Source organism: Phyllobates terribilis, unplaced genomic scaffold (assembly GCF_046119375.1).
Source record: "Phyllobates terribilis strain yellow unplaced genomic scaffold, ASM4611937v1 Scaffold_5__5_contigs__length_657084704, whole genome shotgun sequence".
Classification (NCBI taxonomy): domain Eukaryota; kingdom Metazoa; phylum Chordata; class Amphibia; order Anura; family Dendrobatidae; genus Phyllobates; species Phyllobates terribilis.
Window position 1 is genome coordinate 12,895,167 of NW_027362765.1, and position 19,235 is coordinate 12,914,401.

Here is a 19,235-nt window from a genome sequence, read left to right on the forward strand (position 1 = left end):
CGGGGTGCCTGGAGAAAAATGAAAATAGGCCCAGGAGGGCACATATTGCTAATCAGAAAAGATTCAGGAGCTGTGAAACCACGCAGTGTCCCCAAATGGCAATGGTGACAGAAGGCACCTGGGTCTTCTGTCTGGATGTTTGCAGAGGAAAGTAATAGTGCAAGGATGGGAGACAAGAGACTGCAAGGGAGCCCGCAGCAATGCCAACACCGGCAGGAGCCCAGGAAAATAAACACTGTGAAAACTGCTTCAGGGGACACAAATCCCACTCTCCAACCTCCATCACCCACTGACCCCAAGCTGGGTGGGGGAGGTTGGAGTATCATGGCAACCTATAGGCAAAACAAAATTTGCAATCTAGTTGCGATAAAAGTCTTATTTTGAGAGACTACCCGGAAACTCGGCACCCCTGGAGCAGAAGCCAGTGGAGGTTGATCAAAGCCTAGAAAAAAAAAGGCAACCGGTCAGAAGGAAGAGAACCTGAGTGGGTACCATAACACAGATAACGCTTCCTAGGATGGCGCAGAAAAAAGCAATAGAGAAGCATCAAGAGAGTACAGAAAAAGGGGGGGGAAGACGCGTCAAAGAAGGGGGGGGGAGACGCGTCAAAGAAGGGGGGGGGAGACGCGTCAAAGAAGGGGGGGGGAGACGCGTCAAAGAAGGGGGGGGGAGACGCGTCAAAGAAGGGGGGGGGAGACGCGTCAAAGAAGGGGGGGGAGACGCGTCAAAGAAGGGGGGGGAGACGCGTCAAAGAAGGGGGGGGGAGACACGGCAAAGAAGGGGGGGGAGACACGGCAAAGAAGGGGGGGGAGACACGGCAAAGAAGGGGGGGGAGACACGGCAAAGAAGGGGGGGGGACACGGCAAAGAAGGGGGGGGAGACACGGCAAAGAAGGGGGGGGAGACACGGCAAAGAAGGGGGGGGAGACACGGCAAAGAAGGGGGGGGAGACACGGCAAAGAAGGGGGGGGGGAGACACGGCAAAGAAGGGGGGAGACACGGCAAAGAAGGGGGGGAGACACGGCAAAGAAGGGGGGGAGACACGGCAAAGAAGGGGGGGAGACACGGCAAAGAAGGGGGGGAGACACGGCAAAGAAGGGGGGGAGACACGGCAAAGAAGGGGGGGAGACACGGCAAAGAAGGGGGGGAGACACGGCAAAGAAGGGGGGGAGACACGGCAAAGAAGGGGGGGGAGACACGGCAAAGAAGGGGGGGGAGACACGGCAAAGAAGGGGGGGAGACACGGCAAAGAAGGGGGGGGAGACACGGCAAAGAAGGGGGGGGAGACACGGCAAAGAAGGGGGGGGAGACACGGCAAAGAAGGGGGGGGTGACACGGCAAAGAAGGGGGGGGTGACACGGCAAAGAAGGGGGGGGTGACACGGCAAAGAAGGGGGGGTGACACGGCAAAGAAGGGGGGGGTGACACGGCAAAGAAGGGGGGGTGACACGGCAAAGAAGGGGGGGTGACACGGCAAAGAAGGGGGGGTGACACGGCAAAGAAGGGGGGGGGAGACACGGCAAAGAAGGGGGGGACACGGCAAAGAAGGGGGGGGACACGGCAAAGAAGGGGGGGGGGACACGGCAAAGAAGGGGGGGGAGACACGGCAAAGAGGGGGGGGGGAGACACGGCAAAGAGGGGGGGGGGAGACACGGCAAAGAAGGGGGGGGGGACACGGCAAAGAAGGGGGGGGGACACGGCAAAGAAGGGGGGGGAGACACGGCAAAGAAGAGGGGGGGAGACACGGCAAAGAAGGGGGGGAGACACGGCAAAGCACTCCAAGCACCACGCAAGTAACAACGCCTCCTCCTTCCCCACACAGACCCCCAGCACGCAGCACCGAGCAAGTAACAGGACCCCCTCCTTTCCCACGCAGATCCAAACCTACAAAATCCACCTGCAATGGAGAATGAGGCCCCACCCCTTCTGGTGACATCATCAAATTGCATGGTCACATGGGTATGACGTCAGCAGAGGTCCTTTAGCCGACTTGGCTTTACTGGCTATCCTGCCTTTATCCCAGGTGTCTCCGTATGTCCCGGGGTGCGGCTCTGCAGCTTAGGGTCTGTGCAGAGTCCTCGTTATTCTCTATGTGGATCATTTCTCCCTCTTCCTTCTATATCGCCGCCAAACTCCGCAGCACTGTACACATTATTATCGCACTCACTATAGTCCTTATTCACACCTGCGATTCCTGTGTGTGCTGTGATTGCGGTTTCCTCCTGACAGTAATGTCCTCCCCTGTGTAATAATTCTCCCTGCTCCCCCTGTGGCCCCACAAGATAATATTCCCCTATTCACCTGCAGCGGCCACAACTCCTCCTATGTGCCCGAATTAGTATTACTGCCCCCTGTGTGCCCCCATATATTAGTAATGTCCCCTGTGTGCCCCCATATATTAGTAATGTCACCTGTGTGCCCCATATATTAGTAATGTCACCTGTGTGCCCCCATATATTAGTAATGTCCCCTGTGTGCCCCCATATATTAGTAATGTCCCCTGTGTGCCCCCATATATTAGTAATGCCCCCTGTGTGCCCCCATATATTAGTAATGCCCCCTGTGTGCCCCCATATATTAGTAATGTCGCCTGTGTGCCCCCATATATTAGTAATGCCTCCTGTGTGCCCCCATATATTAGTAATGCCCCCTGTGTGCCCCCATATATTAGTAATGTCCCCTGTGTGCCCCCATATATTAGTAATGCCCCCTGTGTGCCACCATATATTAGTAATGTCGCCTGTGTGCCCCCATATATTAGTAATGTCGCCTGTGTGCCCCCATATATTAGTAATGCCCCCTGTGTGCCCCCATATATTAGTAATGCCCCCTGTGTGCCCCCATATATTAGTAATGCCTCCTGTGTGCCCCCATATATTAGTAATGCCTCCTGTGTGCCCCCATATATTAGTAATGCCCCCTGTGTGCCCCCATATATTAGTAATGTCCCCTGTGTGCCCCCATATATTAGTAATGTCCCCTGTGTGCCCCCATATATTAGTAATGTCCCCTGTGTGCCCCCATATATTAGTAATGTCGCCTGTGTGCTCCCATATATTATTAATGTCCCATGTGTGCCCCCATATATTAGTAATATCCCGTGTGCCCCCATATATTAGTAATGTCGCCTGTGTGCCCCCATATATTAATGTCCCCTGTGTGCCCCCATAGATTAGTAATGTCACCTGTGCACCCATATATTAGTAATGTCCCCTGTGTGCCCCTATATATTAGTAATGTCTCCTTTGTGCCCCCATATATTAGTAATGTCCCCTGTGTGCCCTCATATATTAGTAATGTCCCCTGTGTGCCCCCCCATATATTAGTAATGTCCCCTGTGTGCCCCCATATATTAGTAATGTCCCCTGTGTGCCCCCATATATTAGTAATGTCTCCTGTGTGCTCCCATATATTAGTTATGTCGCCTGTGTGCCCCCATATATTAGTAATGTCGCCTGTGTGCCCCCATATATTAGTAATGTCCCCTGTGTGCCCCCATATATTAATGTCCCCTGTGTGCCCCCATAGATTAGTAATGTCACCTGTGCACCCATATATTAATGTCCCCGGTGTGCCCCTATATATTAGTAATGTCACCTGTGCACCCATATATTAGTAATGTCCCCTGTGTGCCCCCATATATTAGTAATGTCACCTGTGCCCCCATATATTTGTAATGTCCCCTGTGTGCCCCTATATATTAGTAATGTCTCCTTTGTGCCCCCATATATTAGTAATGTCCCCTGTGTGCCCCCATATATTAGTAATGTCGCCTGTGTGCCCCCATATATTAGTAATGTCGCCTGTGTGCCCCCATATATTAGTAATGTCGCCTGTGTGCCCCCATAGATTAGTAATGTCACCTGTGCACCCATATATTAGTAATGTCTCCTGTGTGCCCCCATATATTAGTAATGTCCCCTGTGTGCCCCCATATATTAATGTCCCCTGTGTGCCCCCATATATTAGTAATGTCACCTGTGCACCCATATATTAGTAATGTCCCCTGTGTGCCCCCATAGATTAGTAATGTCACCTGTGCACCCATATATTAGTAATGTCCCCTGTGTGCCCCTATATATTAGTAATGTCTCCTTTGTGCCCCCATATATTAGTAATGTCACCTGTGTGCTGCCATATATTAGTAATGTCGCCTGTGTGCCCCCATATATTAATGTCCCCTGTGTGCCCCCATAGATTAGTAATGTCCCCTGTGTGCCCCCATATATTAGTAATGTCACCTGTGCACCCATATATTAGTAATGTCACCTGTGCACCCATATATTAGTAATGTTCCCTGTGTGCCCCCATATATTAGTAACTAGCTATTGAACCCGTTCTGCGCCCGGGTGGTGAGCATTTTTATTGGTATATGGTCTCCCATGCTGGTATGTGCTGCCCCCTCCTGGTATTTGTGCTGCCCCCATCCTGTCCCCACCATCCTATCCTGGTATGCGTGGCACCCCTCACCCCCCAATCCCGGTGTGCGTGGCTCCCCTCACCCCCAAATCCCGGTGTGCGTGGCACCCCTCACCCCACAATCCTGGTATATGCATGGTCCCCTCACCCCACAATCCTGGTATATGCATGGTCCCCTCACCCCACAATCCAGGTATATGCATGGTCCCCTCACCCCACAATCCTGGTATATGCATGGTGCCCTCATTCCTTTCACACTGTACACACATACAAAAAAAAATAAACAGTTATACTCACCTTTCTTCTCTGTACTCCACGCGCTGCAGCGTCCTGTTCTGCCAGAGGCCGGGGGAGGAGTGCGGCGCCGGAGCACCGCGCTGTCCGGCGCCATTTTGCTGAAGACACACTGTAAATGTGTCTTCAGTAAAATGGCGCTAAATAGCGCTATGTGCACGCGCCGATCCGACGCCTCACTCCGCCCCCGGTCTCCGGCCAGAAGAGAGGCGCCGCCGCAATGCTCCTCCCGGTCAGGTAAGTATGTACAGTACAGACCAAAAGTTTGGACACACCATCTCATTTAAAGATTTTTCTGTATTTTCATGACTATGAAAATTGTACATCCACACTGAAGGCATCAAAATTATGAATTAACACATGTGGAATTATATACTTAACAAAAAAGTGTGAAACAACTGAAAATATGTCTTATATTCTAGGTTCTTCAAAGTAGCCACCTTTTGCTTTGATGACTGCTTTGCACACTCTTGGCATTCTCTTGATGAGCTTCAAGAGGTAGTCACCCGAAATGGTCTTCCAACAATCTTGAAGGAGTTCCCAGAGATGCTTAGCACTTGTTGGCCCTTTTGCCTTCACTCTGCGGTCCAGCTCACCCCAAACCATCTTGATTGGGTTCAGGTCTGGTGACTGTGGAGGCCAGGTCATCTGGCATAGCACCCCATCACACGCCTTCTTGGTTAAATAGCCCTTACACAGCCTGGAGGTGTGTTTGGGGTCATTGTCCTGTTGAAAAATAAATGATGGTCCAACTAAACGCAAACCAGATGGAATAGCATGCCGCTGCAAGATGCTGTGGTAGCCATGCTGGTTCAGTATGCCTTCAATTTTGAATAAATCCCCAATAGTGTCACCAGCAAAGCACCCCCACATCATCACACCTCCTCTTCCTTGCTTCACGGTGGGAACCAGGCATGTAGAGTCCATCCGTTCACATTTTCTGCGTCGCACAAAGACACATTGGTTGGAACCAAAGATCTCAAATTTGGACTCATCAGACCAAAGCACAGATTTCCACTGGTCTAATGTCCATTCCTTGTGTTCTTTAGCCCAAACAAGTCTCTTCTGCTTGTCACCTGTCCTTAGCAGTGGTTTCCTAGCAGCTATTTTACCATGAAGGCCTGCTGCACAAAGTTTCCTCTTAACAGTTGTTGAAGAGATGTGTCTGCTGCTAGATCTCTGTGTGGCATTGACCTGGTCTCTAATCTGAACTGCTGTTAACCTGCGATTTCTGAGGCTGGTGACTCGGATAATCTTATCCTGAGAAGCAGAGGTGACTCTTGGTCTTCCTTTCCTGGGGCGGTCCTCATGTGAGGAAGCGCTTGATGGTTTTTGCAACTGCACTTGGGGACACATTCAAAGTTTGCCCAATTTTTCAGACTGACTGAACTTCATTTCTTAAAGTAATGATGGCCACTCGTTTTTCTTTACTTAGAATTTGCATTATGTCAATAAAAAAGCACCTAACAGTCTATTCAGTAGGACTATCAGCTGTGTATCCACCTGACTTCTGCACAACACAACTGATGGTCCCAACCCCATTTATAAGGCAAGAAATCCCACTTATTAAACCTGACAGGGCACACCTGTTAAGTGAAAACCATTTCCGGTGACTACCTCTTGAAGCTCATCAAGAGAATGCCAAGAGTGTGCAAAGCAGTCATCAAAGCAAAAGGTGGCAGCTTTGAAGAACCTAGAATATAAGACATATTTTCAGTTGTTTCACACTTTTCTGTTAAGTATATAATTCCACATGTGTTAATTCATAGTTTTGATGCCTTCAGTGTGAATGTACAATTTTCATAGTCATGAAAATACAGAAAAATCTTTAAATGAGAAGGTGTGTCCAAACTTTTGGTCTGTACTGTAAGTATGGCGCCAGAGATCGCGGTATGCGTTCAGTGTCTACACATACCGCAATCTCCGACGCCATACACCTCCTCTTACCTGTAACGGCTGGATGCCTGCTTCTGTCTGGAGCCAGACTGCGCGTCACGCATGCGCAGTCTATCGAGGCTTCAGACAGAGGGACGCTTAGCCAGTTATATTATAGATGTCACCTGTGTGCCCCCATATATTACTAATGTCGCCTGTGTGCCTCCATATATTAGTAATGTCTCCTGTGTGCCCCCATATATTAGTAATGTCTCCTGTGTGCCCCCATGTATTAGTAATGTCCCCTGTGTGCTCCGATATATTAGTAATGTCACCTGTGCCCCCATATATTAGTAATGTCACCTGTTGCCCCCATATATTAGTAATGTCTCCTGTGTGCCCCCATATATTAGTAATATCTCCTGTGTGCCCCCATATATTAATGTCACCTGTGTGCCGCCATATATTAGTAATGTCCCCTGTGTGCCCCCATATATTAGTAATGTCCCCTGTGTGACCCCCATATGTTAGTACTGTCCCCTGTGTGCCCCCATATGTTAGTACTGACCCCTCTGTGCCCCCATATATTAGTAATGTTTCCTGTGTGCCCCCATATATTAGTAATGTCCCGTGTGCCCTCATATGTTAGTAATGTCCCCTGTGTGCCCCCCATATATTAGTAATGTCCCCTGTGTGCCCCCATGTTAGTAATGTCGCCAGTTTGCCCCCATATGTTAGTAATTTCCCTTGTGTGTCCCCATATATTAGTAATGTCCCTTGTGTGTCCCCATATATTAGTAATGTCCCTTGTGTGTCCCCATATGTTAGTAATGTCCCCTGTGTGCCCCCATATATTAGTAATGTCCCCTGTGTGCCCCCATATATTAGTAATGTCACCTGTGTGCAATCTATTAGTAATGTCACGGGCCATATACCAGGATGCAGTGCATGGGACCATTATACTGTGGTGCACTATATGGGACCATTATACTGTGGTGCACTATATGGGACTATTATACTGGGTGGCAATATATGGGGGGGACATTATACTATAGTTCACTATAGTATAGCCATGATACTGTGGGGCACATTATTCTGTGGGGGACGATATGGGGCCATTAGACTATGGGGCTCTTTATGGGGCCATTAGACTGTGGGGCCCTGTATGGGGCCATTAGACTGTTGGGCCCTGTATGGGGTCATTAGACTGTGGGGCACTGTATGGGGCCATTAGACACTGGGGTACTATATGGGGGGGCTTTATACTATAGTGCAGTATATGGGGTCATGATACTGTGGGGCACATAATAGTATGGTGCACTATATGGGGCCATTAGACTGTGGGGCACTGTGTGGGGCCATTAGACACTGGGGTACTATATGGGGGGGCATTTTACTATAGTGCAGTATATGGGGTCATGATACTGTGGGGCACATAATAGTATGGTGCACTATATGGGGCCATTAGACTGTTGGGCCCTGTATGGGGTCATTAGACTGTGGGGCACTGTATGGGGCCATTAGACACTGGGGTACTATATGGGGGGGCTTTATACTATAGTGCAGTATATGGGGTCATGATACTGTGGGGCACATAATAGTATGGTGCACTATATGGGGCCATTAGACTGTGGGGCACTGTGTGGGGCCATTAGACACTGGGGTACTATATGGGGGGGCATTTTACTATAGTGCAGTATATGGGGTCATGATACTGTGGGGCACATAATAGTATGGTGCACTATATGGGGCCATTAGACTGTGGGGCACTGTATGGGGCCATTAGACTGTGGGGCACTGTATGGAGCCATTAGACTGTGGGGCACTACATGGGGCCATTATACAGAGGACTTGGTGACTCTTATGAGCGGTATAGTTACTGAGGTCACTGCTCATCAGAGCCGCTAGGTCTTGTGGAGCGCAGTGGGTCCCGGAGTGGCTGCTGCTACGGCCTATAGAGCGTCGTTCTCTGAACCGGGCTCCATAGCCTTTGGATGTTGGATTCAGGGATCATTGTGGGAACGCCATGGACTACGTCAGACCTGCATGGTTTTTGTTTTTTTCAAAAGTAAATTGGTGAACCAGGAAAAGTGTCGGGGAGTCTTTCTTCAAATAACATTTTTTTTTTCTGTCTGGGTATTTTTTTCTCCATTACTAACCCCAGGGCTTAATGCTAATTCTGTTTTTTGACATTTCAGCTGACATCAATCTCAACTATAATTACCCCGATTGCCACTGCCCCAGTGCAATAGAGAAGAGGTAGGCAAAGCGCGTATTTTCAGGCTGGATAGGGTCAATAACTAGGATCGTTCTGAGCCTGATATCAGCCTGCAGCTGCCTGCTTCACCTTGCCTGGTTACGAAAAATAGTGGGGGACCCCACGTGGTTTTTTTTTTTCATTTATTTATTAGGGTAAACACCCTTTAGTGCCACATGAAAGGCACTAAAGGGTGCAAGTTTATTATATGTAGGGGCATGTGAAATTATATATAAAAGCCTAAAACTTCTGTGTGTGAATGAGACATGAGATTTAACGTGATAGAAGATTACAGTCTGGGGAAGACGGGAAACATATAGACGGCCGGTGGAGATGTAGTCAGTGATGGACTCTGGCCAAATATGTTTATAGAGCCGTAATATAAGATGAAGATGTCATCCTTCTCATGAAGTAGTTATTTCTCATGTCACATGTAATGAATATCTCCTGCAGTATTACCAATGCCGATTCCAGTGTCTGTAAATGAGATGAAAATTAGCAATAAGGAAGATGAATCTATAAGAATCATATTCAGCTGCAGACTCCGATGAAGAAACTGCTTGTTGTCTGTGGCCTAAAATATATAGGTTTCATTAGTAGATGTAAATCAGAAAACTAAATACTGTAAAATAATAAATCTCCTCATATGTTTCCCCTTATTATCTCCAGTAATTGTATTATTACACAGGATTTTTATGTTACATTGGCTCATTTTCTTCTCGTTCAGGTCAATATCAGATCCTCTCAGTGAAGATCTTCTATATAAGAGAATTTTCCTGATTCTCCCATCAAAGATGAATATGGACAGAGAGAAGATGGCGCAGAGGATATTACACCTCACCCTAGAGATCCTCTTCCGGCTTACTGGAGAGGTGAGAGATTCTAATGATGTCACATTACATCATTCTTATCTATGGGAATAACAGATGGACAGAACTGGAGAGGTGAGGACTCTGGAAATGTCTGTAGTGAGATTTATTAATGTGTCTCCATAACCAGGAATACACAGTAGTGAAGAAGACCTCTAGTGAGCGCTGTCAGGATCCTGTGTCTGAGGGATGGGGGAGACCCCTGAGCCCAATCACGGGGCCTCCACCTCACCCCCTGATACATGAGGACATCAATGACCAGAAGATCCTAGAACTCACCTACAAGATGATTGAGCTGCTGACTGGAGAGGTGACACTGCTGGGAATGCTGGGACATTATACAGTAACGCTATGAAGGGATTGGGGGGGTGACTGTATCATTGTATGTGACAGGTTCCTATAAGGTGTCAGGATGTCGCTATTTATTTCTCCATGGAGGAGTGGGAGTATTTAGAAGGACACAAAGATCTGTACAAGGACATCATGATGAAGGTTCCCCAGCCCCTCACATCACCAGGTAATAGACAGGACTGAATACACACGGCCTATAATTATCTGTATGTAAAGAATGAATTCAGTCCCTGTATGTGTTTCCTCCAGATCTATCCAGTAAGAGGACAACACCAGAGAGATGTCCCCGTCCTCTTCTTCCACAGGACTGTAAACAAGAAGATCCCAATGTTCCTCATTATCATCAGGTAGATGGAGAGAAGGTGTCATGAGATCTCTCCTATGATGTGTAGACGGCTGTGAAGGTCTTGTGCTCAGTCTTGTTTTATCCCCCAGTATTATATGTTTTATACTTGTGTAATGAGAACGGTGGAGATGGCAGGATTAGAGCTGATCATAGATGTGACTTCTCCATCTGTCTGTGACTTTTACAATATTTGTTTCAGGGTGAAGATCAGACCCATATTAATACTACAGAGACATATGTGAGGGGTGATGAGTGGTGTAAAGAGGAGATTCCTACATATGACTACCCAGGTGAGTAGTAAACACTAAATGCAGAGAAGTCACAGATTCTTCTCAGTCACCTCCTGTGGCTGCTTTCAGTGGTGTAGTCCGGCTGTATCACAATCGTGTGATCACCATTTTGCCTCTTGACCACAACATTCTCCTTCACCCAAAACTGTTCGACTGACTTTTGGCATTAAAATCCCTTTTCTATAGAATTTACAACCTGCAGGATACACCTACCCACTGTTGGCTTCCTAGATCCCTCATATCTTATTAGATGAATCTACCTTCTCTCCCTTCTATGCTGCTGAATGTGCTCATATGGTCCCTACAAGACCAGGTCCAGTCTTTCTGGCCAAACTTCACTTTTATGATCGACAACATTAAATGTGCAGTGAGGGCCAAGTGTGATTTTCTGTCCAATAACAACAGAGTTTCCCTTTATCCTGACTTTACAATTTCTTTTAAAACCAATTAACTTCAAACAGGATTGTGCTAAACTATACAGAAAACATTACACCTGTGCCATGATATATCTCTAAGCTGTGCATGGCTGATGACTAATATACAGTACAGGCCAAAAGTTTGGCCACACATTCTCATTTAAAGATTTTTCTGTATTTTCATGACTTTGAAAATTGTACATTCACACTGAAGGCATCAAAACTATGAATTAACACATGTGGAATTATATACTTAACAAAAAAGTGTGAAACAACTGAAAATATGTCTTATATTCTAGGTTCTTCAAAGTAGCCACCTTTTGCTGCTTTGGTGACTGCTTTGCACACTCTTGGCATTCTCTTGCTGAGCTTCAAGAGGTAGTCACCGGAAATGGTTTTCACTTCACAGGTGTTCCCTGTCAGGTTTAGTAAGTGGGATTTCTTGCCTTATAAATGGGGTTGAGACCATCAGTTGTGTTGTGCAGAAGTCAGATGGATACACAGCTGATAGTCCTACTGAATAGACTGCTAGAATTTGTATTATGGCAAGAAAAAAGCAGCTAAGTAAAGAAAAATGAGTGGCCATCATTACTTTAAGAAATGAAGGTCAGTCAGTCCGAAAAATTGGGCAAACTTTGAATGTGTCCCCAAGTGCAGTTGCAAAAACCATCAAGAACTACAAAGAAACTGGCTCACATGAGGACAGCCCAAGGAAAGGAAGACCAAGAGTCACCTCTACTTCTGAGGATAAGTTTATCCGAGTCACCAGCCTCAGAAATCTCAGGTTAACAGCAGCTCAGATTAGAGACCAGGTCAATGGCACACAGAGTTCTAGCAGCAGACACATCTCTACAACAACTGTTAAGAGGAGACTTTGTGCAGCAGGCCTTCATGGTAAAATAGCTGCTAGGAAACCACAGCTAAGGACAAGCAACAAGCAGAAGAGACTTGTTTGGGCTAAAGAAGACTAGGAATGGACATTAGACCTGTGGAAATCTGTGCTTTGGTCTGATGAGTCCAAATTTGAGATATTTGGTTCCAACCAGAGTGGTGATGTTACATTTGCACATAGGACCCCTTGTTCGAAAGGAGCTTCTGAACTCTCTCATTCATTGAATTTGTCAGGTTTTGGATGGTTTCTGCTTCAATTGTTTTGCATGAGGACAGAATACCCTCCCAGAGCTGTTGCTTAGATGTGAACTGCCTCCCGCCATCATAGACACTCCTTTTGATGATGCTCCAGAGGTTCTCAATGGGGTTGAGGTCAGGGGAGCATGGGGGCCACACCATAAGTTTGTCCCCTTTTATGCCCATAGCAGCCAGAGATGCAGATGTGTTATGTGCAGCATGAGACTGGGCATCATCATGCATGAAAATGATCTTGCTGCGGAATACACTGTTCTTCTTCTTGAACCATGGCAGGAAGTGCTGTTTGAGAAACTCAACATACATTATGGAGTTCATCTTTACCCCTTCAGAGATCCTAAAAGGGCCGACAATCTCTCTCCCCATGATTCCAGCCCAAAACATTACTCCACCTCCTCCTTGTTGGCGCCGTAGCCGTGTTTGCATGGGGTGTCCATCAACCAGCCATCCTCCACTCCATCCATCTGGACCATCGAGATCATTTCATGCATGATAATGCCCCGTCTCATGCTGCACATAACACATCTGCATCTCTGGCTGCTGTGGGCATAAAAGGGGACAAACTTATGGTGTGGCACCCATGCTCCCCTGACCTCAACCCCATTGAGAACCTCTGGAGCATCATCAAAAGGAGTGTCTATGATGGCGGGAGGCAGTTCACATCTAAGCAACAGCTCTGGGAGGGTATTCTGTCCTCATGCTAAACAATTGAAGCAGAAACCATCCAAAACCTGACAAATTCAATGGACGAGAGAGTTCAGAAGCTCCTTTCGAACAAGGGGTCCTATGTCCAAATGTAACATCACCTAGAATAAAGTTTTGAGTTGAAAACTGTTTGATTTCAGTTTGTAATAACCTGCTAATGCTTATAATTTCAAAAATGACCATTTTTTTGTTCTTTATTAAAATGAAAAGGTTGAAAACTCTGCTGTGCATAATAATTTGGAACATGCATTTATACTGTTATCATAGGCAGTTTGTACAAAAACCTTTCAATTGTACTCTAATAGTTATTTGACTGGAAAATTACAATGGCTGCAATTCATATAGGTAATTTGTGAAAATCTGAGAAAATATTATTTGCATAATAATTTGGAACACAGTGTAGTTACTCACTATTTACTGATGAAGACTGTTGAGTTTGATCATTTCAATAGATGTGTCATTGTCTATACTCACAATTTTTGACTGTACTAGTTATTGTCCAAAATAGGGATTGCCTTGCCCATCACCCTTTTACCCCTCTACATGGATCTGGACTTGCACCCCTAGGCTTAGGCCACGGTTTTACCTGTTGTTCTTTAATGTGAGATGGGAAGAAGAATAGTCAGGTAGCTGGGTCAGAACCAGGAGGGCAGAGAAAATACAAAATCAGAAGACACAAGAGTAGTCAGTAAACGGGCCGAGGTCACAACAGGAAACAAATACACAAACAGGGAGCCAAGGGCTGGACAGAACCTGCATCACCCAGAGCTTCTGGTTCTGATGTCTCCTCCATCACCAGCGCCGCCTGCAGAAAGAATAAGGCGGCTCCTGGTGACAGAGGAAGATGTCGTAGGAGCAGATCCCAAAGAAAATGGGACACACCTTTTGCAGAAGCCCTAAAATAACAAAATTGCTGAAAACAAGAGCAGTAGAAATCCACATAAGTGACTCCATTTTGGAAATTATAACCCTCAGCGAATTAATTTATAGAAGTAGTGACTATTTTGATTCCACAGCCACTTTCTGGAAATTAGCATGCAGTGGATGTTGGAGAGTGAAAATTGGAAATATACCATTTTATTGTCCAACACATGGTGCCCAGATTGTGCTCCAGGAGACACACACACCATAAATTAAGTGGGTTCTTCTCACTATAGTAATGCTGAATACATGGATGCTAAATGTGGTTTGGGTACACTGCAAGGGTCAGAAGTGAGGGGGAGATTTCAGTTTGGGGGAGCGGATATTACTGGATTTGGTTATGGAAGCCATGTTACTTTTCAAGAGCCTTTGAGCCACTAATGGTGTAGAAACCTTTGTTTTTCCACTGCCAGATGATGGACCTCAGTGGGGTCTTGTTTTTTGTGAGATGAGTAGAAGTTTTTATTGGTAATATTTTCGCCTACATAATATTGTTTGGTGGCTTTTTATTCCATATTTGGGAGGCAGAATTAACAAACAATTGAACACTACGATCCACTGGTTCATCCTATGAGGTTTTCTATTAGACAGTGACCTGTCATTGTCTTGGTGAATAATTCAATATTTTACATAACTTACCATTTTTACAGACAGTTTAAGTAGAAATGCTCAAAAATATACAATTCAAGGATATTTTATTCTAAAATAATAATTGGTTTTATTCTTGGCAGATGACTGTACCAGGAGATCAGAGGGACAGCTGACATCTTCAATTTTTAAATCAGATGAGATTGAGATCACACAAGATACAATTGAAGTGAATGCCATTACTCCAGATACACCATTATCCCTTCACTGCAAAGATCTGTCATCTGATCCTATGAAACAGGTCCTGTCTTCTGATTCATTATCGACTACTAAGGAAAATCAAAGTCACAAAATAAGCATTAAAAAACAAACTGATCCTAAAGGAAAGAAGCCATTTTCACATTCAGAATATGGAAATAGTTTTCCCCTCAAAAAGTCTATTCTTAAACTTCAAAAAATTCACACGACAGAGAATAGGTTTGCATGTTCCAAGTGTGGGAAATGTTTTAACCAGAAATCAGATTTGGTTACACACCAGAGACTTCACACAGATGAGAAGCCTTTTTCCTGTTCAGAATGTGGGAAATATTTTAACCATAAATCAAGTCTTGTTACACACCAGAGACTTCACACAGGGGAGAAGCCTTTTTCCTGTTCAGAATGTGGGAAATGTTTTAACCAGACACCACAGCTTGATTACCACCAGAGAACTCACACAGGGGAGAAGCCTTTTTCCTGTTCAGATTGTGGAAAATGTTTTAACCTGAAAGCGCATCTTAATAGACACCAAATAACTCACACAGGGGAGAAGCCTTTTTCATGTTCAGAATGTGGGAAATATTTTAACCATAAATCAAGTCTTGTTACACACCAGAGAACCCACACAGGGGAGAAACCATTTTCCTGTTTAGAATGTGGAAAAAGTTTTGTGAACAAATCATATCTTTTAAGTCACCAAATAATTCATACAGGGGAGAAGCCTTTTTCATGTTCTGAATGTGGGAAATGTTTTAACCATAAATCAAATCTTGTTACGCACCAGAAAACTCACACAGAGGAGAAACCATTTTCATGTTTAGAATGTGGAAAATGTTTTAAACTGAAAGCGCATCTTAATAGACACCAGAGAATTCACACAGGGGAGAAACCATTTTCATGTTCATAATGTGGAAAATGTTTTGTGAAGAAAACATGCCTTCTTAGTCACCAGAGAACCCACACAGTGGAAAAGCCTTTTTCATGTAATTAATGTGGGAAATGTTTTACACGGAATCAACTTTTAATAAACATCAGAGAAGTCACACAGGGGAGAAGCCTTTTTCATGTTCAGAATGTTGGAAATGTTTTAACTGAAAATTGTATCTTCTTAAAGGAGTTGTGCACTACTACTGACAACTCCAGTACCAGGCAGTAAGAACTAACACTGGCATTACCTAAGTGTCAGAGGTGAGCTTATATAGCAGAGGGGAGTGGCCAACACTGAACCGCTGAGACAATCCAGGTAGGAAAGCTCCAGGAGCTTCAACTGAACAGATTAACCCTTGCACTGCTAGCAAGAAAAAAAACTGCACTTTTGAATATGATGGTGAAGTACTTTTAACCAGTGCAGAAGTACATGAAACCAGACACTGCAGTCTTCTGGCCCCTCTCTGTTGCGGTAACCCAGGGACTCTAACTCTGGAATTGCAATCACTATTAAGCCTCAGCCCTAAAAGTACACCACATATTTAAGTTCTGCTGGTATTTTTTTTGGGAAAAAGGTAACAATTTTAATTGAAGTGGTCATCACAATGTGATACCTGACCAACCTAGGCGGGGGATGTGTTAGGGGTCCTATTACCTTACACTCTGACCCATTCCTTTGCTCGGGTTGGGGTGCCATTGGCCTTATTTAATGCATCCAAGAAAATTGAAGAAAAGCAGCACTCACCAGGTATGCAATTCAAGAGTCTTTTATTTCCAGTACATTGGAGCAGGATCTAACTGAGTGGAGGACAGGGAGTGTGCAAGGGAATAAGGGAGAATCACAGCCGTTACGCGCAGCTGCACTTCAACGGCTTCAGCTAACAATGCCGTAGCCACTGATTCCTTTTGTAAAAAAACAGGTGCAGAATAATTGTCATTATCAGTGCATTCAACACATTGTACAATTTAAAAACATGTTAAAAGGTAACTACAAAAAACACGTACATTTATTATTTATTTTACTCACTTATATTCTGCTATTAATTCCATTGGGTCTGTCAATCTAAATTCCCTGTCAGTATGTCTCTGGAGTGTGGGAGGAAACCCACCCAAACACAGGGAGAACATACAAACTCCTTGCAGATGTTCTCCTTGGTGGGATTTGAACCCAGGACCCCAGCGCTGCAAGGCTGCAGTGCTAACCACTGAGCCACCGTGCTGCCCATCCAATCTGTCATTTAGTCCCAAAGGACCCTGGGCTGCAGAATTAAGAATCCACCTTGCTTCTTGTTTTAATAATAACACATGATGATTTCCAAATTGTGGAGGGAACTTGACCTTTTCAATTCCTGCAAAACACTTTGTTCGGATCAGCATTATGATAATCATGCATGTGTCTTCTAAGTGGAGGAGCTCCCTTTCCAGTGATTATAGAGCGATAATGTTCTCTAGATCAGACAAACAGAGGTCTTATAGTTTTACCTTTGTTATAGAATTTACATGGGAAGATGACGTATACCACATGCTTAGTTCTACATGACACAAAGTCCTTCACATGTCAGGTTAATGGTCCTAAGCGGAAGCTTTTATCTGTGATCTGCAGGTGGCAGCTGCCGCATCTGAAGTTTCTCTAGCCAGTTAACTGTATTGGGTTCAGTTCTGTTTCTGACTATTAAATCTCCCAATTTACTACTTCTACATGAAAGTAGGGGTTTATTATTGGCTTTCTCGTTTAGCTCTTTGTCACTTTCTATCAGGTGTCCGTTTTGTCTTATAGCTGTATGGATCACCTTATCCATTGCTTTGTGTTTGACAGTTAAAGTTAACCTCTCTACAGTACTCTGCTTTTTCTTATCTTTCTGTTTTAATAAATCTTTTTGAGTTTTTTTTACTGACTGGCTGTTCATTTAGTGGGGGTAATGGATAACCTCGACTAAGAAAATTATTTTTGAGTTCATTTGCTTGTCTGGAAAATGTGTCATCAATGTTATTGATCTTTCTTAATCTCAGGAATTGACTGTAAGGAGTAGTGTTGAGCATTCAGATACTGAAATATCGGGTATCGGCCGACATTCGCGGTATCGGAATTCCGATACTTTTAGAATATCGTATACCGGAATCGGAAGTTCCCATAATGCAATGAGCCAGTTTCATTTTATTCAGCCAATGAGGATCCTAAGAAGTGTGGGCACATCCTGTTAGGCATGTTAACTAATGGCATGGCTGTGATTGGCTGCTGAAATGATGTCATGATGCGCTATAAAAGCCGCCGCCGCCATTTTGAGCTCACTCTGCTGTGAATTCAGTTAGGGATAGGACGCTGTTGTTCTGAGGGACAGTTTTAGCTACCTATTTGCTCTATTGTGCTTTACCCAAGCTACTTTATAAATCGCTGTGCCTTGCAGCGCTAGTGCACAGTTCTCTGTGCTGTTCACCGCTTTCTGCAAGGTCTGGTGTGTGAGTGCAGCTCACGCTGTACTGTGTGCTTCAGCCACGTCTGGTTGTAGTGCACTCAGCGTGCGTCACTACCTCATACATTGTCCTTTTTTGCTAATTGATCATTTTTCCTGATTTCTCCTATTAGTGTGGTGGTTCCATCCTTATCCAGCTAGATTGGTTCCAAACACACTATATAGGAGTAGCTAGAGGAGCCTTTCTGCAGCATTGTGCCCTGCAGCCCCAGCCAGATTAGTATTAGCCTATTTTTTGTAGCCTCATCTATTGCATTGTAGGTTACCTTCCTGCATTGTAATAGCTACAAAAAGTTTGTGATACTATCGGTATTACATCTTTGGGCACATCCAGTGTCTTTTTATGACAAAAAAAAAAAAATAAAGTTCACCAAACACTCCACTTTACAGTTGTGTAGGCCACATTAGCTCATATTAAAGTCTAGTCCACACTTTATAAAATTAGTGTTTCTTATACCTGTTAGCTGCTGTTCAGGAATAAGCACACTAATTTGTTGTGCTGTAGCCAATGACAGATCGACTTGGCCTTGTGTTTTGGATCATTGTCATGTTGGAAGGTCCAAGTAGGTCCCATGCGCAGCTTCCGGTCTGATGAGTGCAAATTTGCCTCCAGTATTTGCTGATAACGTGCGGCATTCATCTTTCCTTCAACTTTTACCAAGTTTCCTGTGCCATTGTAGCTCATACATCCCCAAAACATCAGCGATCTACCTTCGTGCTTTACTGTAGGAATGGTGTTCCTTTTTATCATAGGCCTTGTTGACCTCTTTTCCAAATGTAACGTTTATGATTGTGGCCAAAAAGTTCAATTTTGGTCTCATCATTCCAAATTACCTTGTTCCAGAAGTTTTGAGGCTTGTCTCTATGCTGTTTGGCGTATTCTAGGTGAGATACTTTGTGGCATTTGCACACTAATGGCTTTCTTCTGGCGACTCGACCATGCAGCCCATTTTTGTTCAAGTGCCTCCTTATTGTGCATCTTGAAACAGCCACATCAATAGTTTTCAGAGAGTCCTGATGTTCAGCTGATGTTATTTGTGGGTTTTTCTTTGCATTCCAGACAATTTTCCTGGCAGTTGTGGCCGAAATTTTTGTTGGTCTACC

At 44.9% G+C, this 19,235-nt stretch overlaps 2 protein-coding genes across 2 annotated transcripts in view; both read left to right on the plus strand.

The window, feature by feature from the left end:
- LOC141270515 (uncharacterized) overlaps nucleotides 1–19,235 on the plus strand; it is a 345,167-nt gene that overhangs the window by 7,242 nt on the left and 318,690 nt on the right. The gene's annotated exons all lie outside the window — the stretch shown is intronic.
- Nucleotides 1,929–17,546, plus strand: LOC141270555 (uncharacterized). The gene is made up of 7 exons (XM_073680625.1): nucleotides 1,929–2,061; nucleotides 9,571–9,715; nucleotides 9,843–10,022; nucleotides 10,106–10,229; nucleotides 10,313–10,410; nucleotides 10,609–10,699; nucleotides 14,619–17,546. Exons 2-7 carry the CDS (start codon nucleotides 9,638–9,640, stop codon nucleotides 15,638–15,640), a joined length of 1,593 nt encoding a protein of 530 aa, XP_073536726.1. The 5' UTR covers nucleotides 1,929–2,061; nucleotides 9,571–9,637; the 3' UTR covers nucleotides 15,641–17,546.